The sequence below is a fragment of the Perissodus microlepis genome, chromosome 6 (assembly GCF_051167445.1).
Source record: "Perissodus microlepis isolate ML-2025 ecotype Zambia chromosome 6, ASM5116744v1, whole genome shotgun sequence".
NCBI lineage: Eukaryota > Metazoa > Chordata > Actinopteri > Cichliformes > Cichlidae > Perissodus > Perissodus microlepis.
In genome coordinates, this window is record NC_140466.1 from 33,952,579 (window position 1) to 33,977,736 (window position 25,158).

At 40.7% G+C, this 25,158-nt stretch overlaps 1 protein-coding gene across 3 annotated transcripts; it reads left to right on the plus strand.

The window, feature by feature from the left end:
• The first annotated feature begins 163 nt into the window (after positions 1 to 163).
• LOC146386079 (uncharacterized) lies at positions 164 to 4,091 on the plus strand. 3 transcript variants are annotated; one of them, XM_084932101.1, is made up of 4 exons: positions 164 to 281; positions 778 to 836; positions 2,166 to 3,541; positions 3,772 to 4,091. In XM_084932101.1, the coding sequence occupies exons 2-3, from the start codon at positions 785 to 787 to the stop codon at positions 3,254 to 3,256; spliced, it is 1,143 nt and encodes a 380-aa protein (XP_084788227.1). In that variant the 5' UTR covers positions 164 to 281; positions 778 to 784; the 3' UTR covers positions 3,257 to 3,541; positions 3,772 to 4,091. The 3 variants fall into 3 exon arrangements, with proteins under 3 accessions (XP_084788227.1, XP_084788226.1, XP_084788225.1); XM_084932100.1 differs by lacking the exon at positions 164 to 281 and having other exon boundaries at positions 492 to 836; positions 2,166 to 2,300; positions 2,469 to 3,541; XM_084932099.1 differs by lacking the exon at positions 164 to 281 and having other exon boundaries at positions 498 to 836.
• The last annotated feature ends 21,067 nt before the right edge of the window (positions 4,092 to 25,158 follow it).

Consider the following 25,158-nt stretch of genomic DNA (forward strand, 5'->3'; position numbering starts at 1 on the left):
GAGACAGTATATTAGTTGTCACCACAAGGAGGCACTGTTTCATTGTAAGATCACGGATGCTGCGTCATCACACCCCTAAGAAGAAAAAAGTACACCACAACGAAAATGGCACCCATGAGGAAAGTTTTGCCACGTGTTGATGTGGAATAAAGTTCCCAAAATATTAAGGACATTTTTGACTCCGTTGTCATTTTCCTTCGAGTTGATCGCTGTGATGCTGCAATACTCAACAGCGCGGTTGCGATTGCACGGCCTAATTGGCTGCAAAAATGCAGAGAAAGGTTTGAATATTAATTCAAATTGTGGGCGTACTCAGTAGCGACTTTTGATTTTATAAGTAGCGAAGTAGATTACATGGTGTAAGTTGTACTCAAGTATGAGTAAAATTACACACTTGAAAAATTACTCATAAAAGTACAAGTACCCAAAAAATCTACTTAATTACAGTACCGTGAGTATTTGTAATTCATTACTTCCACCCCTGACTGTAAATGACCATTAATTAACTGTAAATTACACTGCTGTGAGCTCCATTCATATAGTTATATCACGTGCACATGTGTTGACAACCGTAACCATGGCCGCCGAGGGTATATAAATGCTGCACAAGGTTCCAAACGTCTGTTTACACTTGCTCGTGGACTTGTTTCGACCTGCTCCAACCTCAGCCTGTGGAAAGCTAAGTTTTGGAAAACACTTTACTGAAAGCGGATTTAACTTGAAAGCACAACAAGTACTTAATCTGTGGATTGTTTGTACTTGTTTTTGTTTTTCAAGTTTGAAGATGGCTCGCCGTGGACCCGGACTCCCCGACTGTCACCTGGACTTCGCTGCAGGTACGTTTGAAAATTTCTTTAAATGTAAATTACTGTAATAATTTAACAAGTTCCAGTGTGAATATCAAGTTTTAACGTGATCAAATATGTGTATTCCAAGATTGTTTCCCGTAAATTGTTTGTATGCTTTAAATTTTCCGGGAGAGGTGTAGAAATTATTAACGACTGGTGTATGAATATGAAAAAAATGTGTTACTTTGATTTGAAGGCTTCAAATTTGACACTTTTCTTTAAAATGAAATGGTTAAAAATAGCTTAATGGACTAAAATTTGTAAAATGCCCAAAATTCAGTTTCTGTGGTAACGGCATCTTCAAGATGTCATGGCGTCAGAACACTCAGGTGTAAACAGATCCAGGTCCCCTCCTAACATCCTTTTCTTCTCCGGATCAAAGGCTTTATTGACATAAACTATATTTTTTCTCTGCTGCAAAACACAAAGATAAAAAAAATACAAATAAAATAATATCAAAAGAATATGAAAACAGTAGTAATAATGGCATTAAGACCTATCTTCTGTTACAGTAATGCTTTTAACCTTATTGGATAGCAGAGAGAGATATTGTACACAGGGATAGCATGTTTACCACAGATTAGATGTATCTGTCCTTATGGCAGATACAGTCCTTGTGCACATTTCTAAAAATGTGGATTCTGAGTTAAGAGTTTCTGTTTGTTTGTTTGTTTGTTTGTTTTTCACTTGACCATCATTTTCAGACATACCTGCAGAGCTTTGTGTGTGCAATTTTTACTCTTGCCAAGGAGATTGTGTTTTTATTTAAAAAAAAAATTTATATTTAGGACATGCGATTGGTACATGTGGTCTAAATGTTACATTATGGTTTGCATCCACATATTTAACTTATGAGCTTTTTTCAAAATGTGTGACATCGTGAATTGTAAATAAAACAGGAGAATGAGCTGCATGGTTAGTTATAAATTTACTGTAGTATATTTATATAATAAGTTACTCATGTCCGGCTATTTACAAATCAATACCTATTATCCATTACCTATTCCAACATAGTGTTTGCATAAAGGCTTACAAAGAACAAATAAAACAAATTGAATGTACACAAAATACAGTGTCATATATAGTGTCAATATAGTGTCACCTTAAAAGTACACAGAGTGAGCTGCCTTGGTGGAGGTTTGGTGGTCTTCTATTAAAAAACTTCACTTAAAGATTGAACAAGTAGAAGTGTCATTCAGTCTGACATAAAATGCTTTTCTCTCATCCTCTGCTCAAACTAACAGATGTAGGTCTGTTGCTTTAACACTGGGTGTCTATTACATTCCTAATGTTATTTTAAAAACTGTTTCCTCACAGGGCGTCTTGACTATGTGGTTGAACGCCCTGCAGAAGAAGGCCTTCCTGAAGTCATCAGGATCCTGGATGACAGTCTCCAGAGCACCACCTCTTCTGGTGAAGCTCAGGACACTGATACCCAGCGTATCAGCGAAGGTGAGTATGGTGAGTATATTCTTATCTCATCCTCCCCCTCTTCTGATGAAGAACAGGACACTGATACCCAGCGTATCAGCGAAGGTGAGTATGGTGAGTATTTTTTCCCTCTCTCACCCTCACCCTCTTCTCATGAAGCACCAGATGCTGATGACGGTGAACAGCAAGGTGAGTATGGTGAGTATTTTATCCCTCTCTCACCCTCACCCTCTTCTCATGAAGCACCAGATGCTGATGACGGTGAACAGCAAGGTGAGTACCCCCCCTACCTACCTGTAGACGATGACGAGGTGAGTGAACAGACTGACAATTCATCTGACTGGAACGACTCAGAAGAGTGGGGGGATTGGCTTAGCGATGACTCGGGGTATGACACCATGGATGAGAGAGATGATTCCCCTCTCATCCGGGAGCACCCTCCAGAGCCGTTTTGGCACGATTGGCAACATCCTATTGCTCCAGGTGCTGCCCCCATCGCCATGCCACCTTTCGGCCAGGCCAATGCCCCACTCTTCCCTCGAGTTGTTGCCCCAGTTGGTGATCCGCCAGCTGCTCCTCCCTCAGCTGCTCCCTCTGCTGCTCCTTCCTCAGCTGCTCCCTCTGCTGCTCCCTCTGCTGCTCCTTCCTCAGCTGCTCCCTCTGCTGCTCCTTCCGCAGCTGCTCTCTCTGCTGCTCCCTCTGCTGCTCCTTCCTCAGCTGCTCTCTCTGCTGCTCCCTCTGCTTCTGCTGCTCCTTCCTCAGCTGCTCTGTCATCTGCTTCCTCAGCTGATCTCTCTGCTGCTCCTTCCTCAGAAAAGAGAAGCAGAGAAGACATCTGCACCGAAGAGGTAAGTGCAAAGAGGTGCAAGGTAAGTGACCAGTTTGATGCCCCTTCAACATCCTCAGGTAGTTTTGGAGTCAGACGTTTCTGGGAGAGGCCTTTTAACCTTTCCCTTGATGACAGTGACTCTGATTAGTTTATGTTAGAACGTGTTTTTAAACTTTGCCTTTATGTTTTTGTTTTTACAGATATAAGAACATCTGACTCGCACATGTGAAATGTATTGTTTTTTTCTTGATATGTGACATTAATATTAATATTACATTGTGACTGAAAGGTAGTTTTTTAGTTGTTATTACTTCCAGTTACGTCCAAGATGGAGCTAACACCCCACCCAGAAGACAGCCTTACCCCGACCAACCCGATGAGAAGGATGGATGACCAAGTGAAAAACGGGAGAGTGGTGCTGTGTTCCAACTATGTAAGTTATCACCTCACATTGACAACAAACTGTATTGAAGGCGAAATTCTTCCAATAGTTGGTATAAATCATCATCCTATGTCAGCAGCACTGTAGATTTAGGTTTATTTATATTTTTCATGTGTATTCGTTGGGTTTAAAATTGCTTTTTAACAACATACTGCAGCTACCAACAATGAAAATGCTGTTTTGTGTTAAAATGACGTCTTTCTTGTGTTATTGCTTTGCAGGGAAGCTGAGAGTGGACAGCGCTGCACAGAGGACCAAAGATCCTCTCTCAGCACTTCATACCTGACTGGCCACAGCACCACCCCTCCTCACCCAGGGTGAGGAGGGTCCTGACCCCGCCTGCACAGAGGGAGTTGTGAACATGCACTTCTGTGTCGGTGGGTTTAGGATCCTCCTCACACACACACGGATGAAGACTGTCACTGGAAGATGTCTCCATTGCATCAGCAGGACGTAAGCATTTGTAAAATATTACAGTTTGTGATGTTTTATACATATTTTTATTGCATCATTTAAAACTATGAGATATAAAATAAACCAATTTTCATAACATTTTCTGTGTATTTAGTTGTTTTCTTAATAAGTTATTTAGAACATCAATGCAACCTGTCAGCTTTTTATTGAGGATTTAGAAAGTTGCTGGTGGCCCGATTGTGTACAGTGGGGTGTTGTTTTTGTCACATGGTGAAAGTGACCTCATGGGGAGCAAAAAGAACAACTGAACTATTTGGGGATTCACAGACTTTGGAAATCGCTAAAAAAAATTAATAAAAATTGTTCTGTGTGAACTAAAAGCTCAAATATGAACCATCCTGACACACTGAAACAAATGATCTGCTGTTTATAAGCAGGACAGTGTTTTCATGAGCCTGGGTGAAGCTAATTTGCATGAGTTTAACCTCCTGGTCAAAAACTTGCATGACTCTGTTATCACTGTAACTTTCTTCTGTTTATTTATTCATTTTTGCTAATTGTAGTAGATTAATATGTTCACCAACTGATTCTTGGCCTGAATGTTTGAATGTTTGCAGTTTCAGGTCCTACTGATCAGTTTTAAGTATTGTAGAAAGTGAGCAGCAATTAAATCGAGTTCTGGGATGAAATGGGACAAAAGGGTAATGTGACAGCCACATTAGTTCCCTTCCCTCGTTTAACAATGTGTAAGCAAACTGCTTTAACCTGCAATTTACTGCATGTTGTTAGGCTGCATGGTCCAACCACAGTCTGCTAACCACCCGTGGTGATCGAAGGTTTTGAGGTCTTGTTCGAACTACTGATGAAGTTTTATCAAAGCTTGTTAAGTTTCCCAACCACATTTTATCCTGATGGTCCAAGGCTTACATCTTTATGCTCACAAACATACTTCTGTAATTAATCAGTGACCGATTTATTACTTTAAGTTACAGTGTGAGGGGCATTAATGAACATAAATCAGATTTAACTGGATTATGTGTTTAGGTCAAGAGACACAGACCTTCATCTTTAAGAGGCTCTTCTTGAATGTCTAATCACGATGTTTGCCATGCAAGTACACTGGGCGGTTGTTTTTAACAGAATCATTTAATGATTCTGATGAAATGAAGTATTGTTTCAATGAGCTGTGGCACCATTCTTGCTTTAGCAGTGAAAGGAGTCAGGTAGGGCTCCATCAGGAAGAGGGCCCCAGAGGTCCTATGCCCCCGCCCACTTCCCTGGGGCTTGAACATCAGTGGATTTCCACTTAAGCAAAGCCTCATCAAGTTCCTGCAAACAGCTCTACACACACACTATCATGTACAGAGTGTGGATGCTGTGTCTAAGACCACGATCATTGTGTTTCTACCATCTGGTGCAAGCTTCATCTGTCTCACTGTGTTCTCCTAAAGGCCAAGACAGCAGGACAGTGAAATCAATCTCACTTATAGGTGCCAGAAATCAGTGGATATGAGATTAATGGTGGTAATCAGGTTATGCATTTGTTGTCTTCTCAGCAGGTGGGAAACATCTCTCTTTATTTGTTTATGTACATGTGTATCAGAAATCTATTTTCCTGTACAGCTCAGGTTTAAGGCACAATGTTGATCTAATCTAATGAAGATCAGTGCCTTTTTAGAGTCAGTGAAAATACTGACATTAGTGATGTTAACCCTTGACTAAGAGTTTCTTAGTCAATTGTTAATGGGAAACACATTTCCACACCACCATCTTCTAAGCTGTGATGCTACATGTGCAGCAGCAAACGTCCAATTAGTACCGATCAGAAGGTTGGAGGTTCGATCGCTGCCTGATCTGGTCTGTATCTCAAAGTATCCTTGGACACGATACTGAACCCCAAACTGCTCTTTCATGAGTCCATCAGAGTATGAATGTTAGATAGAAAGAACTTAGGTGCAGAAAAGTGCTTGTATGAATGAGGTGTATAAAGTACTTTGAGTGCTTGAGTAGAAAAGTGCTATTTAAGAACAAGGATGTGCAAGAATTTGCTAGACACGCTCTTCTTTTTCCAAAACTAAAAATGTTATTTCAAATTTGGCAGCCTGTGTGTCAAAGAGACTGAAGAGTAACTAAAGGGCAAAGTCCAGGAATACAGCCAAACTCAGGAGATCAGTTAGGAGCACAACTGAGCAAAGGTGATTCAAAAAAATGGAGAGAATCTCTGCCATGCAGTGCCATGCTGAGCAGACTGGTTTACAGCCACAAGAGAGACTCAGCGTTCACAGATCATAAAATCTTCAGGGAGCAAAGCTCTCAGAGAAACTATAATGCAATCCACAGATAGAATACAGTCAATAAACTCCAAGTGAAATGTTAAACAGTGCATGGATAGCTTTTTGTTCAGCTTTTTCTTCGTATCCCTTTTCCCCCTGTCTAAAGTCTCTTCAGAGGCTTTGCAATTTGTCAAACAGCAGCTGGTAAAAAGGCTTTTGCAGTGAGGCAGGGAGCCTGTTCAAACCAGATTATGCTTGATTTGATGACTGCAGAGAACTTGGGGCTGACAGCTCAGATTAGGATCGGTTGAAAAGGCATTAGTGTGTTCTGTCATGGCAGGATTTCTGTTCAATGTGCAGTTAGATTGAAATCAAAGGGCACCAAAGACACCCAAACCTGAGGGATCATTACGTGACACCCAAAGCATCTGAGCAGTCTTATTCCTTCATCTGTACCAAATTACTCAGATTCACAGACGTCGTGCACAGCAGACCTGCAATACAACAATGAATAACAGGAGTTACGCCTGCGTTTGACAGGTCAAAATGTCACAGGGAGCAGTTCAGTTAAGTTTCATTCCCCTCCAGAAATCACTTCATGCATGATTATCAGGAACCTTTGAGTAATGACAGCACTTAAATGAGTGTTTCCTTACCATAATCCACTTTGTCACCAAGTTTTAGGATGAGAACGTTTTTTTTCTACTTCTTTTTTTTTTTTTTTTTTTTTGTGTCCCGTTTGGATCTTTAGCCATCAGAATTGTTGTCTTAAGGCCAAGAAAGATGCCAAGCGGATTTATTTTACCAAGTGGATCATCATGGCCTTGCCATATTGGTCCATTTGATTGACCTTTATTATAATTATGTATTTATTTTATTTTCGGTTGCTACAAACGGGACAGACGTGACTGGGGGATAGGACAGGGAGAAAGAATGAAAGAAAGAGAGGGAGAGAAAGAAAACCAAAGGGGAGAAGAGACGGTGAGAAGGAGGGGAAGAAAGGAAAAAACAAACAAACAAACAAACAAAACGCCTGGATCACCTGTATGGAGAAAAAAAACAGAAGAGAAAGCAAACAACAAAGAGCAACATAATAAAAACAGCACCATCACAATAAACTAGCTAGCAGTAGATAACAGTAGATACTAAATAATAAACGATATTGTGCAGCACGCAAGATAGACAGCGCACAATGTGCTTTGAGGCAGCAGCCAAGAAAGGTGTAGTCCGTGTCTGTGAACACCCGTGTGTACACCTGTGTGCATACCTGTGTGGATCAGCATGCTTGTATTCCAAAGGTTTCTCCATGTAACGATCTGCTAGGGAGTGTGGGGAGCCATAGCCCCGTCCACCAGGGTATGAAGCAGGTATGGAGGAGATCCAGGCCCCAGATATCCAGAGGCCCCAGAGTACAAGGACCCGAGGAGGACCACCAAAGGGGGGGGGAACCGTGCCACCCTCCTGGGAAGAGCTGAGTAGAGCCCCAAACGAGAGGTCACCCCGCAGCTACGGAGCAGAGGCCAGAGGGGGTTGCAGTGGCGTGCCCGCGGGATCTGCCGGCAGCCAGCTGTGCCAGAGAGGACCGAGCTTCAGGCCCAGAGGCCAGAGGCCTGAGGGCACCCCACCCCCCGGAAGGAGCCCAGCCGGGCCACAGGCGCCCGGCCCCGCCAATCGGCCACCAGGAGTGAGCCGGTACATGCATGAGCGCCCAGCCCCAGATGACAAGGACCACCAACACACCAACGTCTGAGGGCATCAGCCACCGGCAGGGAGTGTGGTGAGGGGAGATAGGCCTCCGTACTTTAGAGGGCCTGAGATGTACCCAGAGAGGTTGAGTCTAAGACCCAACCTGACATATAGACACAGACAAACAGGCACACGCGGACACAGACGTGCATTCCCACCCCCATATGCACAACCAAATACTCGGCACTCACCCAACGTGTAGACAGACACAAATAGACACTGCACAGACAGTCACACTCCCCAAACATACGCTATATCCCAGGTCCAGGTACCCCCGCCCCCAGAGGGGCAAGCCGCACCTAGACCCAGGAGATGTAACCCTTCTCTCTGGGGTGGATGCAAGCGGACCACCTCCTTATCTGCAGTAGCAGGGAGGCCCCGCATCCCAGACCCCAGTCTGACGGCCAGCACAGCATATATCGTTGTTATTATTTCTGTTGTAATTTGTGTTTGTTTTTTGTTTGTTCAGTTTTTCAGCCTTGTTGCATTTTTTTCTATTTCCGTTGTGTTTTATTCAACTTCTGTTACATTTTGCAGGATTTTGCAGCTTTTTCTATTGACGGGTGTTTTCTTCAGGGACACCATCATTATCTTTAAAACTGCATTTGAAACTTAATGCTGCGTTTTTACTTTCTGCAGTTGAAGTTATCTAAAGAAACTGTGTGTGGGTGCAGCTGAAAAAACGTCTTTTGGTAAGATGTCTGTGAAGGTTCTCAGTCATCCAGGTCATCGTAGTCAAAGGAGCTTGCAAAGAAAAGCGTCTGGACTTGGTGTATTGGTGTATTTAATTAATTCATTATGGCAATCCTGGCGTTCCATATATTTCTGCCTGCGTGTCACAAAGTCTTGTTCTGCCTGCCTGTCACAAAGTCTTTTTCTGCCTGCGTGTCACAAAGTCTAATTCTGCCTGCGTGTCAAAAAGTCTTGTTCTATGGAACACCAGGACTGCCATAATGAATTAATTAAATACACCATTAAATAATTAATTAAATGTGGCAATAATTAATTAATTTAATGTGTCAATAATTAATTAAAATGGTAAATACATAACTAAGTAATTAAATGTGTCAATAATTAATTAATTACATGTGTCATAACTATTTATTTAATTAATTAATTCCAATTTTAATTAATTATTGCCACATTTAATTAATTATTTAATGGTGTATTTAATTAATTCATTATGGCAATCCTGGCGTTCCATATATTTCTGCCTGCGTGTCACAAAGTCTTTTTCTGCCTGCGTGTCACAAAGTCTAATTCTGCCTGCGTGTCACAAAGTCTTTTTCTGCCTGCGTGTCACAAAGTCTTTTTCTATGGAACGCCAGGACTGCCATAATGAATTAATTAAATGTGTCAATAATTAATTAATTAAATGTGTCAATAATTAATTAATTAAATGTGTCAATAATTAATTAATTACATATGTCATAACTATTTATTTAATTAATTAATTCCAATTTTAATTAATTATTGCCACATTTAATTAATTATTTAATGGTGTATTTAATTAATTCATTATGGCAATCCTGGCGTTCCATATATTTCTGCCTGCGTGTCACAAAGTCTAGTTCTGCCTGCGTGTCACAAAGTCTATTCCTATGGAACGCCAGGACTGCCATAATGAATTAATTAAATACACCATTAAATAATTAATTAAATGTGGCAATAATTAATTAATTAAATGTGTCAATAAGTAATTAAAATGTGAAATACATAATTAATTAAATGTGTCAATAATTAATTAATTAAATGTAGCAATAATTAATTAAAATGTGAAATATATAAATGATTAATTAAATGTGGCAATAATTAATTAATTACATGTGTCATAACTATTTATTTAATTAATTAATTCCAATTTTTATTTAATTATTGCCACATTTAATTAATTATTTAATGGTGTATTTAATTAATTCATTATGGCAGTCCTGGCGTTCCATATATTTCTGCATGCGTGTCACAAAGTCTTTTTCTGCCTGCATGTCACAAAGTCTAGTTCTGCCTGCGTGTCACAAAGTCTAGTTCTGCATGCATGTCACAAAGTCTTGTTCTGCACGCGTGTCACAAAGTCTTGTTCTGCATGCGTGTCACAAAGTCTTGTTCTGCACGCGTGTCACAAAGTCTAGTTCTGCCTGCGTGTCACAAAGTCTTGTTCTGCACGCGTGTCACAAAGTCTTTTTCTGCATGCGTGTCACAAAGTCTAGTTCTGCCTGCGTGTCACAAAGTCTAGTTCTTCATGCGTGTCACAAAGTCTTGTTCTGCACGCGTGTCACAAAGTCTAGTTCTGCATGCGTGTCTCAAAGTCTTTTTCTGCATGCGTGTCACAAAGTCTAGTTCTGCCTGCGTGTCTCCAAGTCTTTTTCTGCCTGCGTGTTACAAAGTCTTTTTCTGCCTGCGTGTCACAAAGTCTAGTTCTGCCTGCGTGTCACAAAGTCTTGTTCTGCCTGCTTGTCACAAAGTCTTTTTCTGCCTGCGTGTCACAAAGTCTAGTTCTGCCTGCGTGTCACAAAGTCTTGTTCTGCACGCGTGTCACAAAGTCTAGTTCTGCATGCGTGTCTCAAAGTCTTTTTCTGCATGCGTGTCACAAAGTCTAGTTCTGCCTGCGTGTCTCCAAGTCTTTTTCTGCCTGCGTGTCACAAAGTCTTTTTCTGCCTGCATGTCACAAAGTCTAGTTCTGCCTGCGTGTCACAAAGTCTTGTTCTGCCTGCGTGTCAAAAAGTCTTTTTCTATGGAACGCCAGGACTGCCATAATGAATTAATTAAATACACCATTAAATAATTAATTAAATGTGGCAATAATTAATTAATTTAATGTGTCAATAATTAATTAATTCATTGTGTCAATAATTAATTAAAATGGTAAATACATAACTAATTAATTAAATGTGTCAATAATTAATTAATTACATGTGTCATAACTATTTATTTAATTAATTAATTCCAATTTTAATTAATTATTGCCACATTTAATTAATTATTTAATGGTGTATTTAATTAATTCATTATGGCAATCCTGGCGTTCCATATATTTCTGCCTGCGTGTCACAAAGTCTTTTTCTGCCTGCATGTCACAAAGTCTAGTTCTGCCTGCGTGTCACAAAGTCTATTCCTATGGAACGCCAGGACTGCCATAATGAATTAATTAAATACACCATTAAATAATTAATTAAATGTGGCAATAATTAATTAATTAAATGTGTCAATAAGTAATTAAAATGTGAAATACATAATTAATTAAATGTGTCAATAATTAATTAATTAAATGTAGCAAAAATTAATTAAAATGTGAAATATATAAATGATTAATTAAATGTGGCAATAATTAATTAATTACATGTGTCATAACTATTTATTTAATTAATTAATTCCAATTTTTATTTAATTATTGCCACATTTAATTAATTATTTAATGGTGTATTTAATTAATTCATTATGGCAGTCCTGGCGTTCCATATATTTCTGCATGCGTGTCACAAAGTCTTTTTCTGCCTGCATGTCACAAAGTCTAGTTCTGCCTGCGTGTCACAAAGTCTAGTTCTGCATGCATGTCACAAAGTCTAGTTCTGCCTGCGTGTCACAAAGTCTTGTTCTGCATGCGTGTCACAAAGTCTTGTGCTGCACGCGTGTCACAAAGTCTAGTTCTGCCTGCGTGTCACAAAGTCTTGTTCTGCACGCGTGTCACAAAGTCTTTTTCTGCATGCGTGTCACAAAGTCTAGTTCTGCCTGCGTGTCACAAAGTCTAGTTCTTCATGCGTGTCACAAAGTCTTTTTCTGCATGCATGTCGCAAAGTCTTTTTCTGCATGCATGTCACAAAGTCTAGTTCTGCCTGCGTGTCAAAAAGTCTATTTCTATGGAACGCCAGGACTGCCATAATGAATTAATTAAATACACCATTAAATAATTAATTAAATGTGGCAATAATTAATTAATTCATTGTGTCAATAATTAATTAATTAAATGTGTCAATAAGTAATTAAAATGTGAAATACATAATTAATTAAATGTGTCAATAGTTAATTAATTAAATGTGTCAATAATTAATTAAAATGTGAAATATATAAATGATTAATTAAATGTGGCAATAATTAATTAATTACATGTGTCATAACTATTTATTTAATTAATTAATTCCAATTTTTATTTAATTATTGCCACATTTAATTAATTATTTAATGGTGTATTTAATTAATTCATTATGGCAATCCTGGCGTTCCATATATTTCTGCCTGCGTGTCACAAAGTCTTTTTCTGCCTGCGTGTCACAAAGTCTAGTTCTGCCTGCGTGTCACAAAGTGTTGTTCTGCCTCCGTGTCACAAAGTGTTGTTCTGCCTCCGTGTCACAAAGTCTAGTTCTGCATGCGTGTCTCAAAGTCTTTTTCTGCCTGCATGTCACAAAGTCTAGTTCTGCCTGCGTGTCTCCAAGTCTTTTTCTGCCTGCGTGTCACAAAGTCTTTTTCTGCCTGCGTGTCACAAAATCTTTTTCTGCCTGCGTGTCACAAAGTCTAGTTCTGCATGCGTGTCACAAAGTCTTTTTCTGCCTGCGTGTCACAAAGTCTTGTTCTGCCTGCGTGTCACAAAGTCTAGTTCTGCCTGCGTGTCTCCAAGTCTTTTTCTGCCTGCGTGTCACAAAGTCTTTTTCTGCCTGCGTGTCACAAAATCTTTTTCTGCCTGCGTGTCACAAAGTCTAGTTCTGCACGCGTGTCACAAAGTCTTTTTCTGCCTGCGTGTCACAAAGTCTTTTTCTGCCTGCGTGTCACAAAGTCTAGTTCTGCCTGCCTGTCACAAAGTCTTGTTCTGCACGCGTGTCACAAAGTCTAGTTCTGCATGCGTGTCACAAAGTCTAGTTCTGCCTGCGTGTCACAAAGTCTAGTTCTGCAAGCGTGTCACAAAGTCTAGTTCTGCCTGCGTGTCACAAAGTCTAGTTCTGCCTGCGTGTCACAAAGTCTTGTTCTGCACGCGTGTCACAAAGTCTAGTTCTGCATGCGTGTCACAAAGTCTTTTTCTGCCTGCGTGTCACAAAGTCTAGTTCTGCATGCGTGTCACAAAGTCTTTTTCTGCCTGCGTGTCACAAAGTCTAGTTCTGCCTGCGTGTCACAAAGTCTAGTTCTGCCTGCGTGTCACAAAGTCTAGTTCTGCCTGCGTGTCACAAAGTCTAGTTCTGCATGCGTGTCACAAAGTCTTGTTCTGCACTCGTGTCACAAAGTCTTGTACTGCACGCGGGTCACAAAGTCTTGTTCTGCCTGCGTGTCACAAAGTCTAGTTATGCCTGCCTGTCACAAAGTCTAGTTCTGCCTGCGTGTCACAAAGTCTTGTTCTGCATGCGTGTCACAAATTCTAGTTCTGCATGCGTGTCACAAAGTCTTGTTCTGCCTGCGTGTCACAAAGTCTTGTTCTGCCTGCTTGTCACAAAGTCTTTTTCTGCCTGCGTGTCACAAAGTCTTTTTCTGCCTGCGTGTCACAAAGTCTTGTTCTGCCTGCGTGTCACAAAGTCTTTTTCTGCCTGCGTGTCACAAAGTCTAGTTCTGCCTGCGTGTCACAAAGTCTAGTTCTGCCTAAGTCTCACAAAATCTTGTTCTGCCTGCGTGTCACAAAGTCTTTTTCTGCCTGCGTGTCACAAAGTCTAATTCTGCCTGCGTGTCAAAAAGTCTACTTCTATGGAACGCCAGGACTGCCATAATGAATTAATTAAATACACCATTAAATAATTAATTTAATGTGTCAATAATTAATTAATTTAATGTGTCAATAATTAATTAATTAATTGTGTCAATAATTAATTAAAATGGGAAACACATAAATAATTAATTAAATGTGTCAATAATTAATTAATTACATGTGTCATAACTATTTATTTAATTAATTAATTCCAATTTTAATTAATTATTGCCACATTTAATTAATTATGTAATGGTGTATTTAATTAATTCGTTATGGCAATCCTGGCGTTCCATATTTTTCTGCCTGCGTGTCACAAAGTCTAGTTCTGCCTGCGTGTCACAAAGTCTAGTTCTGCCTGCGTGTCACAAAGTCTTGTTCTGCACGCGTGTCACAAAGTCTTGTTCTGCACGCGTGTCACAAAGTCTAGTTCTGCCTGCGTGTCACAAAGTCTTGTTCTGCCTGCTTGTCACAAAGTCTTTTTCTGCCTGCGTGTCACAAAGTCTAGTTCTGCCTGCGTGTCACAAAGTCTTGTTCTGCACGCGTGTCACAAAGTCTAGTTCTGCATGCGTGTCACAAAGTCTAGTTCTGCCTGCGTGTCACAAAGTCTAGTTCTGCAAGCGTGTCACAAAGTCTAGTTCTGCCTGCGTGTCACAAAGTCTAGTTCTGCCTGCGTGTCACAAAGTCTAGTTCTGCCTGCGTGTCACAAAGTCTTGTTCTGCATGCGTGTCACAAAGTCTTTTTCTGCCTGCGTGTCACAAAGTCTAGTTCTGCATGCGTGTCACAAAGTCTTTTTCTGCCTGCGTGTCACAAAGTCTAGTTCTGCCTGCGTGTCACAAAGTCTAGTTCTGCCTGCGTGTCACAAAGTCTAGTTCTGCCTGCGTGTCACAAAGTCTTGTTCTGCACGCGTGTCACAAAGTCTTGTTCTGCACGCGTGTCACAAAGTCTAGTTCTGCCTGCGTGTCACAAAGTCTTGTTCTGCCTGCTTGTCACAAAGTCTTTTTCTGCCTGCGTGTCACAAAGTCTAGTTCTGCCTGCGTGTCACAAAGTCTTGTTCTGCACGCGTGTCACAAAGTCTAGTTCTGCATGCGTGTCTCAAAGTCTTTTTCTGCATGCGTGTCACAAAGTCTAGTTCTGCCTGCGTGTCACAAAGTCTTTTTCTGCCTGCGTGTCTCCAAGTCTTTTTCTGCCTGCGTGTCACAAAGTCTTTTTCTGCCTGCGTGTCTCCAAGTCTTTTTCTGCCTGCGTGTCACAAAGTCTAGTTCTGCCTGCGTGTCTCCAAGTCTTTTTCTGCCTGCGTGTCACAAAGTCTTTTTCTGCCTGCATGTCACAAAGTCTAGTTCTGCCTGCGTGTCACAAAGTCTTGTTCTGCCTGCGTGTCAAAAAGTCTTTTTCTATGGAACGCCAGGACTGCCATAATGAATTAATTAAATACACCATTAAATAATTAATTAAATGTGGCAATAATTAATTAATTTAATGTGTCAATAATTAATTAATTCATTGTGTCAATAATTAATTAAAATGGTAAATACATAACTAATTAATTAAATGTGTCAATAATTAATTAATTACATGTGTCATAACTATTTATTTAATTAATTAATTCCAATTTTAATTAATTATTGCCACATTTAATTAATTATTTAATGGTGTATTTAATTAATTCATTATGGCAATCCTGGCGTTCCATATATTTCTGCCTGCGTGTCACAAAGTCTTGTTCTGCACGCGTGTCACAAAGTCTAGTTCTGCCTGCGTGTCACAAAGTCTTGTTCTGCACGCGTGTCACAAAGTCTTTTTCTGCATGCGTGTCACAAAGTCTAGTTCTGCCTGCGTGTCACAAAGTCTAGTTCTTCATGCGTGTCACAAAGTCTTTTTCTGCATGCATGTCACAAAGTCTAGTTCTGCCTGCGTGTCAAAAAGTCTTTTTCTATGGAACGCCAGCGTTGCCATAATGAATTAATTAAATACACCATTAAATAATTAATTAAATGTGGCAATAATTAATTAATTTAATGTGTCAATAATTAATTAATTCATTGTGTCAATAATTAATTAAAATGGTAAATACATAACTAATTAATTAAATGTGTCAATAATTAATTAATTACATGTGTCATAACTATTTATTTAATTAATTAATTCCAATTTTAATTAATTATTGCCACATTTAATTAATTATTTAATGGTGTATTTAATTAATTCATTATGGCAATCCTGGCGTTCCATATATTTCTGCCTGCGTGTCACAAAGTCTAGTTCTGCCTGCGTGTCACAAAGTCTATTCCTATGGAACGCCAGGACTGCCATAATGAATTAATTAAATACACCATTAAATAATTAATTAAATGTGGCAATAATTAATTAATTAAATGTGTCAATAAGTAATTAAAATGTGAAATACATAATTAATTAAATGTGTCAATAATTAATTAATTAAATGTAGCAATAATTAATTAAAATGTGAAATATATAAATGATTAATTAAATGTGGCAATAATTAATTAATTACATGTGTCATAACTATTTATTTAATTAATTAATTCCAATTTTTATTTAATTATTGCCACATTTAATTAATTATTTAATGGTGTATTTAATTAATTCATTATGGCAGTCCTGGCGTTCCATATATTTCTGCCTGCGTGTCACAAAGTCTTTTTCTGCCTGCATGTCACAAAGTCTAGTTCTGCCTGCGTGTCACAAAGTCTAGTTCTGCATGCATGTCACAAAGTCTAGTTCTGCATGCGTGTCACAAAGTCTTGTTCTGCATGCGTGTCACAAAGTCTTGTTCTGCACGCGTGTCACAAAGTCTAGTTCTGCCTGCGTGTCACAAAGTCTAGTTCTGCCTGCGTGTCACAAAGTCTTGTTCTGCATGCGTGTCACAAAGTCTTTTTCTTCATGCGTGTCACAAAGTCTAGTTCTGCCTGCGTGTCACAAAGTCTAGTTCCTCATGCGTGTCACAAAGTCTTTTTCTGCATGCATGTCACAAAGTCTAGTTCTGCCTGCGTGTCTCCAAGTCTAGTTCTGCCTGCGTGTCACAAAGTCTTTTTCTGCCTGCGTGTCTCCAAGTCTTTTTCTGCCTGCATGTCACAAAGTCTAGTTCTGTCTGCGTGTCTCCAAGTCTTTTCCTGCCTGCATGTCACAAAGTCTAGTTCTGCCTGCGTGTCTCCAAGTCTAGTTCTGCCTGCGTGTCACAAAGTCTTTTTCTGCCTGCGTGTCACAAAGTCTAGTTCTGCCTGCGTGTCTCCAAGTCTTTTTCTGCCTGCGTGTCTCCAAGTCTTTTTCTGCCTGCATGTCACAAAGTCTTTTTCTGCCTGCGTGTCAGAAAGTCTAGTTCTGCCTGCGTGTCTCCAAGTCTTTTTCTGCCTGCGTGTCTCCAAGTCTTTTTCTGCCTGCATGTCACAAAGTCTATTCCTATGGAACGCCAGGACTGCCTTAATGAATTAATTAAATACACCATTAAATAATTAATTAAATGTGGCAATAATTAATTAATTTAATGTGTCAATAATTAATTAATTAATTGTGTCAATAATTAATTAAAATGGGAAATACATAAATAATTAATTAAATGTGTCAATAATTAATTAATTACATGTGTCATAACTATTTATTTAATTAATTAATTCCAATTTTAATTAATTATTGCCACATTTAATTAATTATTTAATGGTGTATTTAATTAATTCATTATGGCAATCCTGGCGTTCCATATATTTCTGCCTGCGTGTCACAAAGTCTTTTTCTGCCTGCGTGTCACAAAGTCTTGTTCTGCCTGCGTGTCACAAAGTCTAGTTCTGCCTGCGTGTCACAAAGTCTATTCCTATGGAACGCCAGGACTGCCATAATGAATTAATTAAATACACCATTAAATAATTAATTAAATGTGTCAATAATTAATTAATTAAATGTGTCAATAAGTAATTAAAATGTGAAATACATAATTACTTAAATGTGTCAATAATTAATTAATTAAATGTGTCAATAATTAATAAAAATGTGAAATATATAAATGATTAATTAAATGTGGATATAATTAATTAATTACATGTGTCATAAGTATTTATTTAATTAATTAATTCCAATTTTTATTTAATTATTGCCACATTTAATTAATTATTTAATGGTGTATTTAATTAATTCATTATGGCAATCCTGGCGTTCCATATATTTCTGCCTGCGTGTCACAAAGTCTTTTTCTGCCTGCATGTCACAAAGTCTAGTTCTGCCTGCGTGTCACAAAGTGTTGTTCTGCATGCGTGTCTCAAAGTCTTTTTCTGCATGCGTGTCACAAAGTCTTTTTCTGCCTGCATGTCACAAAGTCTAGTTCTGCATGCGTGTCTCAAAGTCTTTTTCTGCCTGCGTGTCACAAAGTCTTGTTCTGCATGCATGTCACAAAGTCTAGTTCTGCCTGCCTGTCACAAAGTCTAGTTCTGCCTGCCTGTCACAAAGTCTTGTTCTGCATGCGTGTCACAAAGTCTTGTTCTGCACACGTGTCACAAAGTCTAGTTCTGCCTGCGTGTCACAAAGTCTTGTTCTGCCTGCTTGTCACAAAGTCTTTTTCTGCCTGCGTGTCACAAAGTCTAGTTCTGCCTGCGTGTCACAAAGTCTTTTTCTGCCTGCGTGTCACAAAGTCTAGTTCTGCATGCATGTCACAAAGTCTAGTTCTGCCTGCGTGTCACAAGGTCTAGTTCTGCATGCGTGTCACAAAGTCTTTTTCTGCCTGCGTGTCACAAAGTCTTGTTCTGCACGCGTGTCTCAAAGTCTTTTTCTGCATGCGTGTCACAAAGTCTAGTTCTGCCTGCATGTCACAAAGTCTAGTTCTGCCTGCGTGTCTCCAAGTCTTTTTCTGCCTGCGTGTCACAGTCTTTTTCTGCCTGCGTGTCACAAAGTCTAGTTCTGCATGCATGTCACAAAGTCTTTTTCTGCATGCGTGTCACAAAGTCTAGTTCTGCCTGCGTGTCACAAAGTCTTGTTCTGCCTGCTTGTCACAAAGTCTTTTTCTGCCTGCCTGTCACAAAGTCTTTTTCTGCCTGCGTGTCACAAAGTCTAGTTCTGCATGCATGTCACAAAGTCTAGTTCTGCCTGCCTGTCACAAAGTCTAGTTCTGCCTGCCTCTCACAAAGTCTTGTTCTGCATGCGTGTCACAAAGTCTAGTTCTGCATGCGTGTCACAAAGTCTTTTTCTTCCTGCGTGTCACAAAGTCTAGTTCTGCATGCGTGTCACAAAGTCTAGTTCTGCATGCGTGTCACAAAGTCTTGTTCTGCCTGCGTGTCACAAAGTCTAGTTCTTCCTGCGTGTCACAAAGTCTAGTTCTGCATGCGTGTCACAAAGTCTTTTTCTGCATGCATGTCACAAAGTCTAGTTCTGCCTGCGTGTCACAAAGTCTAGTTCTGCATGCGTGTCACAAAGTCTTTTTCTTCCTGCGTGTCACAAAGTCTAGTTCTGCATGCGTGTCACAAAGTCTAGTTCTGCATGCGTGTCACAAAGTCTTTTTCTGCATGCATGTCACAAAGTCTTGTTCTGCCTGCGTTTCACAAAGTCTAGTTCTGCATGCGTTTCACAAAGTCTAGTTCTGCCTGCGTGTCTCCAAGTCTTTTTCTGCCTGCGTGTCACAAAGTCTTGTTCTGCCTGCGTGTCACAAAGTCTAGTTCTGCTTGCGTGTCACAAAGTCTTTGTTCTGCATGCGTGTCACAAAGTCTAGTTCTGCCTGCATGTCACAAAGTCTTTTTATACCTGCGTGTCACCAAGTCTAGTTCTGCATGCGTGTCACAAAGTCTAGTTCTGCCCGCGTGTCACAAAGTCTAGTTCTGCCTGCGTGTCACAAAGTCTAAATCTGCCTGCGTGTCACAAAGTCTAGTTCTGCATGCGTGTCACAAAGTCTTCTTCTGCCTGCGTGTCATAAAGTCTAGTTCTGCATGCGTGTCACAAAGTCTTTTTCTGCCTGCGTGTCACAAAGTCTTGTTCTGCCTGCATGTCACAGTCTTGTTCTGCCTGCATGTCACAAAGTCTTTTTCTGCCTGCGTGTCACAAAGTCTAGTTCTGCATGCGTGTCACAAAGTCTTTTTCTGCCTGCGTGTCACAAAGTCTTGTTCTGCCTGCGTGTCACAAAGTCTTGTTCTGCCTGCATGTCACAAAGTCTTTTTCTGCCTGCGTGTCACAAAGTCTAGTTCTGCATGCGTGTCACAAAGTCTTGTTCTGCCTGCGTGTCACAAAGTCTAGTTCTGCATGCGTGTCACAAAGTCTTTTTCTGCCTGCGTGTCACAAAGTCTTGTTCTGCCTGCGTGTCACAAAGTCTTGTTCTGCCTGCATGTCACAAAGTCTTTTTCTGCCTGCGTGTCACAAAGTCTAGTTCTGCATGCGTGTCACAAAGTCTTTTTCTGCCTGCGTGTCACAAAGTCTTGTTCTGCCTGCATGTCACAAAGTCTTTTTCTGCCTGCGTGTCACAAAGTCTTGTTCTGCCTGCGTGTCACAAAGTCTTGTTCTGCTTGCGTGTCACAAAGTCTTGTTCTGCCTGCGTGTCACAAAGTCTTGTTCTGCTTGCGTGTCACAAAGTCTTTTTCTGCCTGCGTGTCACAAAATCGTTTTCTGCCTGCGTGTCACAAAGTCTTTTTCTGCCTGCGTGTCACAAAGTCTAGTTCTGCTTGCGTGTCACAAAGTCTTTGTTCTGCATGCGTGTCAAAAAGTCTTTTTCCCGCTTGCGTGTCACAAAGTCTTTGTTCTGCCTGCGTGTCACAAAGTCTAGTTCTGCATGCGTGTCACAAAGTCTTTTTCCCACGTGCGTGTCACAAAGTCTTTATTCTGCCTACGTGTCACAAAGTCTTTTTCCCACGCGTGTGTCACAAAGTCTTTTTCCCACGTGCGTGTCACAAAATCTTTTTCTGCCTGCGTGTCACAAAGTCTTTGTTCTTCATGCGTGTCACAAAGTCTAGTTCTGCCTGCGTGTCACAAAGTCTTGTTCTGCCTGCGTGTCACAAAGTCTAGTTCTGCTTGCGTGTCACAAAGTCTTTGTTCTGCATGCGTGTCAAAAAGTCTTTTTCCCGCTTGCGTGTCACAAAGTCTTTGTTCTGCCTGCGTGTCACAAAGTCTAGTTCTGCATGCGTGTCACAAAGTCTTTTTCCCACGTGCGTGTCACAAAGTCTTTATTCTGCCTACGTGTCACAAAGTCTTTTTCCCACGCGTGTGTCACAAAGTCTTTTTCCCACGTGCGTGTCACAAAGTCTTTGTTCTGCCGGCGTGTCACAAAGTCTTTGTTCTGCCGGCGTGTCACAAAGTCTTTGTTCTGCCTGCGTGTCACAAAGTCTAGTTCTGCCTGCGTGTCACAAAGTCTTGTTCTGCCTGCATGTCACAAAGTCTTTTTATACCTGCGTGTCACAAAGTCTAGTTCTGCATGCGTGTCACAAAGTCTAGTTCTGCATGCGTGTCACAAAGTCTAGTTCTGCCTGCGTGTCACAAAGTCTAGTTCTGCCTGCGTGTCATAAAGTCTAGTTCTGCATGCGTGTCACAAAGTCTTTTTCTGCCTGCCTGTAACAAAGTCTTGTTCTGCCTGCGTGTCACAAAGTCTAGTTCTGCATGCGTGTCACAAAGTCTTTTTCTGCCTGCGTGTCACAAAGTCTAGTTCTGCATGCGTGTCACAAAGTCTAGTTCTGCATGCGTGTCACAAAATCTTTTTCTGCCTGCGTGTCACAAAGTCTTTTTCTGCCTGCGTGTCACAAAGTCTTTTACTATGGAACGCCAGGACTGCCATAATGAATTAATTAAATACACCATTAAATAATTAATTAAATGTGTCAATAAGTAATTAAAATGTGAAATACATAAATAATTAATTAAATGTGTCAATAATTAATTAATTACATGTGTCATAACTATTTATTTAATTAATCAATTCCAATTTTAATTAATTATTACCACATTTAATTAATTATTCAATGGTGTATTTAAATACTTCATTATGGCAATCCTGGCGTTCCATATATTTCTGCCTGCGTGTCACAAAGTCTTTTTCTGCCTGCGTGTCACAAAGTCTAGTTCTGCCTATGTGTCACAAAGTCTAGTTCTGCATGCGTGTCACAAAGTCTTGTTCTGCCTGCGTGTCACAAAGTCTTTTTCTGCCTGCGTGTCACAAAGTCTAGTTCTGCTTGCGTGTCACAAAGTCTTTGTTCTGCATGCGTGTCACAAAATCTTTTTCTGTCTGCGTGTCACAAAATCTTTTTCTGCCTGCGTGTCACAAAGTCTAGTTCTGCATGCGTGTCACAAAGTCTTGTTCTGCCTGCATGTCACAAAGTCTTTTTCTGCCTGCGTGTCACAAAGTCTTGTTCTGCCTGCATGTCACAAAGTCTTTTTCTGCCTGCGTGTCACAAAGTCTAGTTCTGCATGCGTGTCACAAAGTCTTTTTCTGCCTGCGTGTCACAAAGTCTTGTTCTGCCTGCGTGTCACAAAGTCTTGTTCTGCCTGCATGTCACAAAGTCTTTTTCTGCCTGCGTGTCACAAAGTCTAGTTCTGCATGCGTGTCACAAAGTCTTGTTCTGCCTGCGTGTCACAAAGTCTAGTTCTGCATGCGTGTCACAAAGTCTTTTTCTGCCTGCGTGTCACAAAGTCTTGTTCTGCCTGCGTGTCACAAAGTCTTGTTCTGCCTGCATGTCACAAAGTCTTTTTCTGCCTGCGTGTCACAAAGTCTAGTTCTGCATGCGTGTCACAAAGTCTTTTTCTGCCTGCGTGTCACAAAGTCTTGTTCTGCCTGCATGTCACAAAGTCTTTTTCTGCCTGCGTGTCACAAAGTCTTGTTCTGCCTGCGTGTCACAAAGTCTTGTTCTGCTTGCGTGTCACAAAGTCTTGTTCTGCCTGCGTGTCACAAAGTCTTGTTCTGCTTGCGTGTCACAAAGTCTTTTTCTGCCTGCGTGTCACAAAATCTTTTTCTGCCTGCGTGTCACAAAGTCTTTTTCTGCCTGCGTGTCACAAAGTCTTTGTTCTGCATGCGTGTCAAAAAGTCTTTTTCCCGCTTGCGTGTCACAAAGTCTTTGTTCTGCCTGCGTGTCACAAAGTCTAGTTCTGCATGCGTGTCACAAAGTCTTTTTCCCACGTGCGTGTCACAAAGTCTTTATTCTGCCTACGTGTCACAAAGTCTTTTTCCCACGCGTGTGTCACAAAGTCTTTTTCCCACGTGCGTGTCACAAAATCTTTTTCTGCCTGCGTGTCACAAAGTCTTTGTTCTTCATGCGTGTCACAAAGTCTAGTTCTGCATGCGTGTCACAAAGTCTTTTTCCCACGTGCGTGTCACAAAGTCTTTATTCTGCCTACGTGTCACAAAGTCTTTTTCCCACGCGTGTGTCACAAAGTCTTTTTCCCACGTGCGTGTCACAAAGTCTTGTTCTGCCTGCATGTCACAAAGTCTTTTTCTGCCTGCGTGTCACAAAGTCTAGTTCTGCATGCGTGTCACAAAGTCTTGTTCTGCCTGCATGTCACAAAGTCTTGTTCTGCCTGCGTGTCACAAAGTCTAGTTCTGCATGCGTGTCACAAAGTCTTTTTCTGCCTGCGTGTCACAAAATCTTTTTCTGCCTGCGTGTCACAAAGTCTTTTTCTGCCTGCGTGTCACAAACTCTTGTTCTGCCTGCGTGTCACAAAGTCTAGTTCTGCTTGCGTGTCACAAAGTCTTTGTTCTGCATGCGTGTCAAAAAGTCTTTTTCCCGCTTGCGTGTCACAAAGTCTTTGTTCTGCCTGCGTGTCACAAAGTCTAGTTCTGCATGCGTGTCACAAAGTCTTTTTCCCACGTGCGTGTCACAAAGTCTTTATTCTGCCTACGTGTCACAAAGTCTTTTTCCCACGCGTGTGTCACAAAGTCTTTTTCCCACGTGCGTGTCACAAAGTCTTTGTTCTGCCGGCGTGTCACAAAGTCTTTGTTCTGCCGGCGTGTCACAAAGTCTTTGTTCTGCCTGCGTGTCACAAAGTCTAGTTCTGCCTGCGTGTCACAAAGTCTTGTTCTGCCTGCATGTCACAAAGTCTTTTTATACCTGCGTGTCACAAAGTCTAGTTCTGCATGCGTGTCACAAAGTCTAGTTCTGCATGCGTGTCACAAAGTCTAGTTCTGCCTGCGTGTCACAAAGTCTAGTTCTGCCTGCGTGTCATAAAGTCTAGTTCTGCATGCGTGTCACAAAGTCTTTTTCTGCCTGCCTGTAACAAAGTCTTGTTCTGCCTGCGTGTCACAAAGTCTAGTTCTGCATGCGTGTCACAAAGTCTTTTTCTGCCTGCGTGTCACAAAGTCTAGTTCTGCATGCGTGTCACAAAGTCTAGTTCTGCATGCGTGTCACAAAATCTTTTTCTGCCTGCGTGTCACAAAGTCTTTTTCTGCCTGCGTGTCACAAAGTCTTTTACTATGGAACGCCAGGACTGCCATAATGAATTAATTAAATACACCATTAAATAATTAATTAAATGTGTCAATAAGTAATTAAAATGTGAAATACATAAATAATTAATTAAATGTGTCAATAATTAATTAATTACATGTGTCATAACTATTTATTTAATTAATCAATTCCAATTTTAATTAATTATTACCACATTTAATTAATTATTCAATGGTGTATTTAAATACTTCATTATGGCAATCCTGGCGTTCCATATATTTCTGCCTGCGTGTCACAAAGTCTTTTTCTGCCTGCGTGTCACAAAGTCTAGTTCTGCCTGCGTGTCACAAAGTCTAGTTCTGCATGCGTGTCACAAAGTCTTGTTCTGCCTGCGTGTCACAAAGTCTTTTTCTGCCTGCGTGTCACAAAGTCTTGTTCTGCCTGCATGTCACAAAGTCTTTTTCTGCCTGCGTGTCACAAAGTCTTGTTCTGCCTGCGTGTCACAAAGTCTTGTTCTGCTTGCGTGTCACAAAGTCTTGTTCTGCCTGCGTGTCACAAAGTCTTGTTCTGCTTGCGTGTCACAAAGTCTTTTTCTGCCTGCGTGTCACAAAGTCTTTTTCTGCCTGCGTGTCACAAAGTCTTTTTCTGCCTGCGTGTCACAAAGTCTTGTTCTGCCTGCGTGTCACAAAGTCTAGTTCTGCTTGCGTGTCACAAAGTCTTTGTTCTGCATGCGTGTCAAAAAGTCTTTTTCCCGCTTGCGTGTCACAAAGTCTTTGTTCTGCCTGCGTGTCACAAAGTCTAGTTCTGCATGCGTGTCACAAAGTCTTTTTCCCATGTGCGTGTCACAAAGTCTTTATTCTGCCTACGTGTCACAAAGTCTTTTTCCCACGCGTGTGTCACAAAGTCTTTATCCCACGTGCGTGTCACAAAGTCTTTGTTCTGCCGGCGTGTCACAAAGTCTTTGTTCTGCCTGCGTGTCACAAAGTCTAGTTCTGCCTGCGTGTCACAAAGTCTTGTTCTGCCTGCATGTCACAAAGTCTTTTTATACCTGCGTGTCACAAAGTCTTGTTCTGCATGCGTGTCACAAAGTCTAGTTCTGCCTGCATGTCACAAAGTCTTGTTCTACCTGCGTGTCACAAAGTCTAGTTCTGCATGCGTGTCACA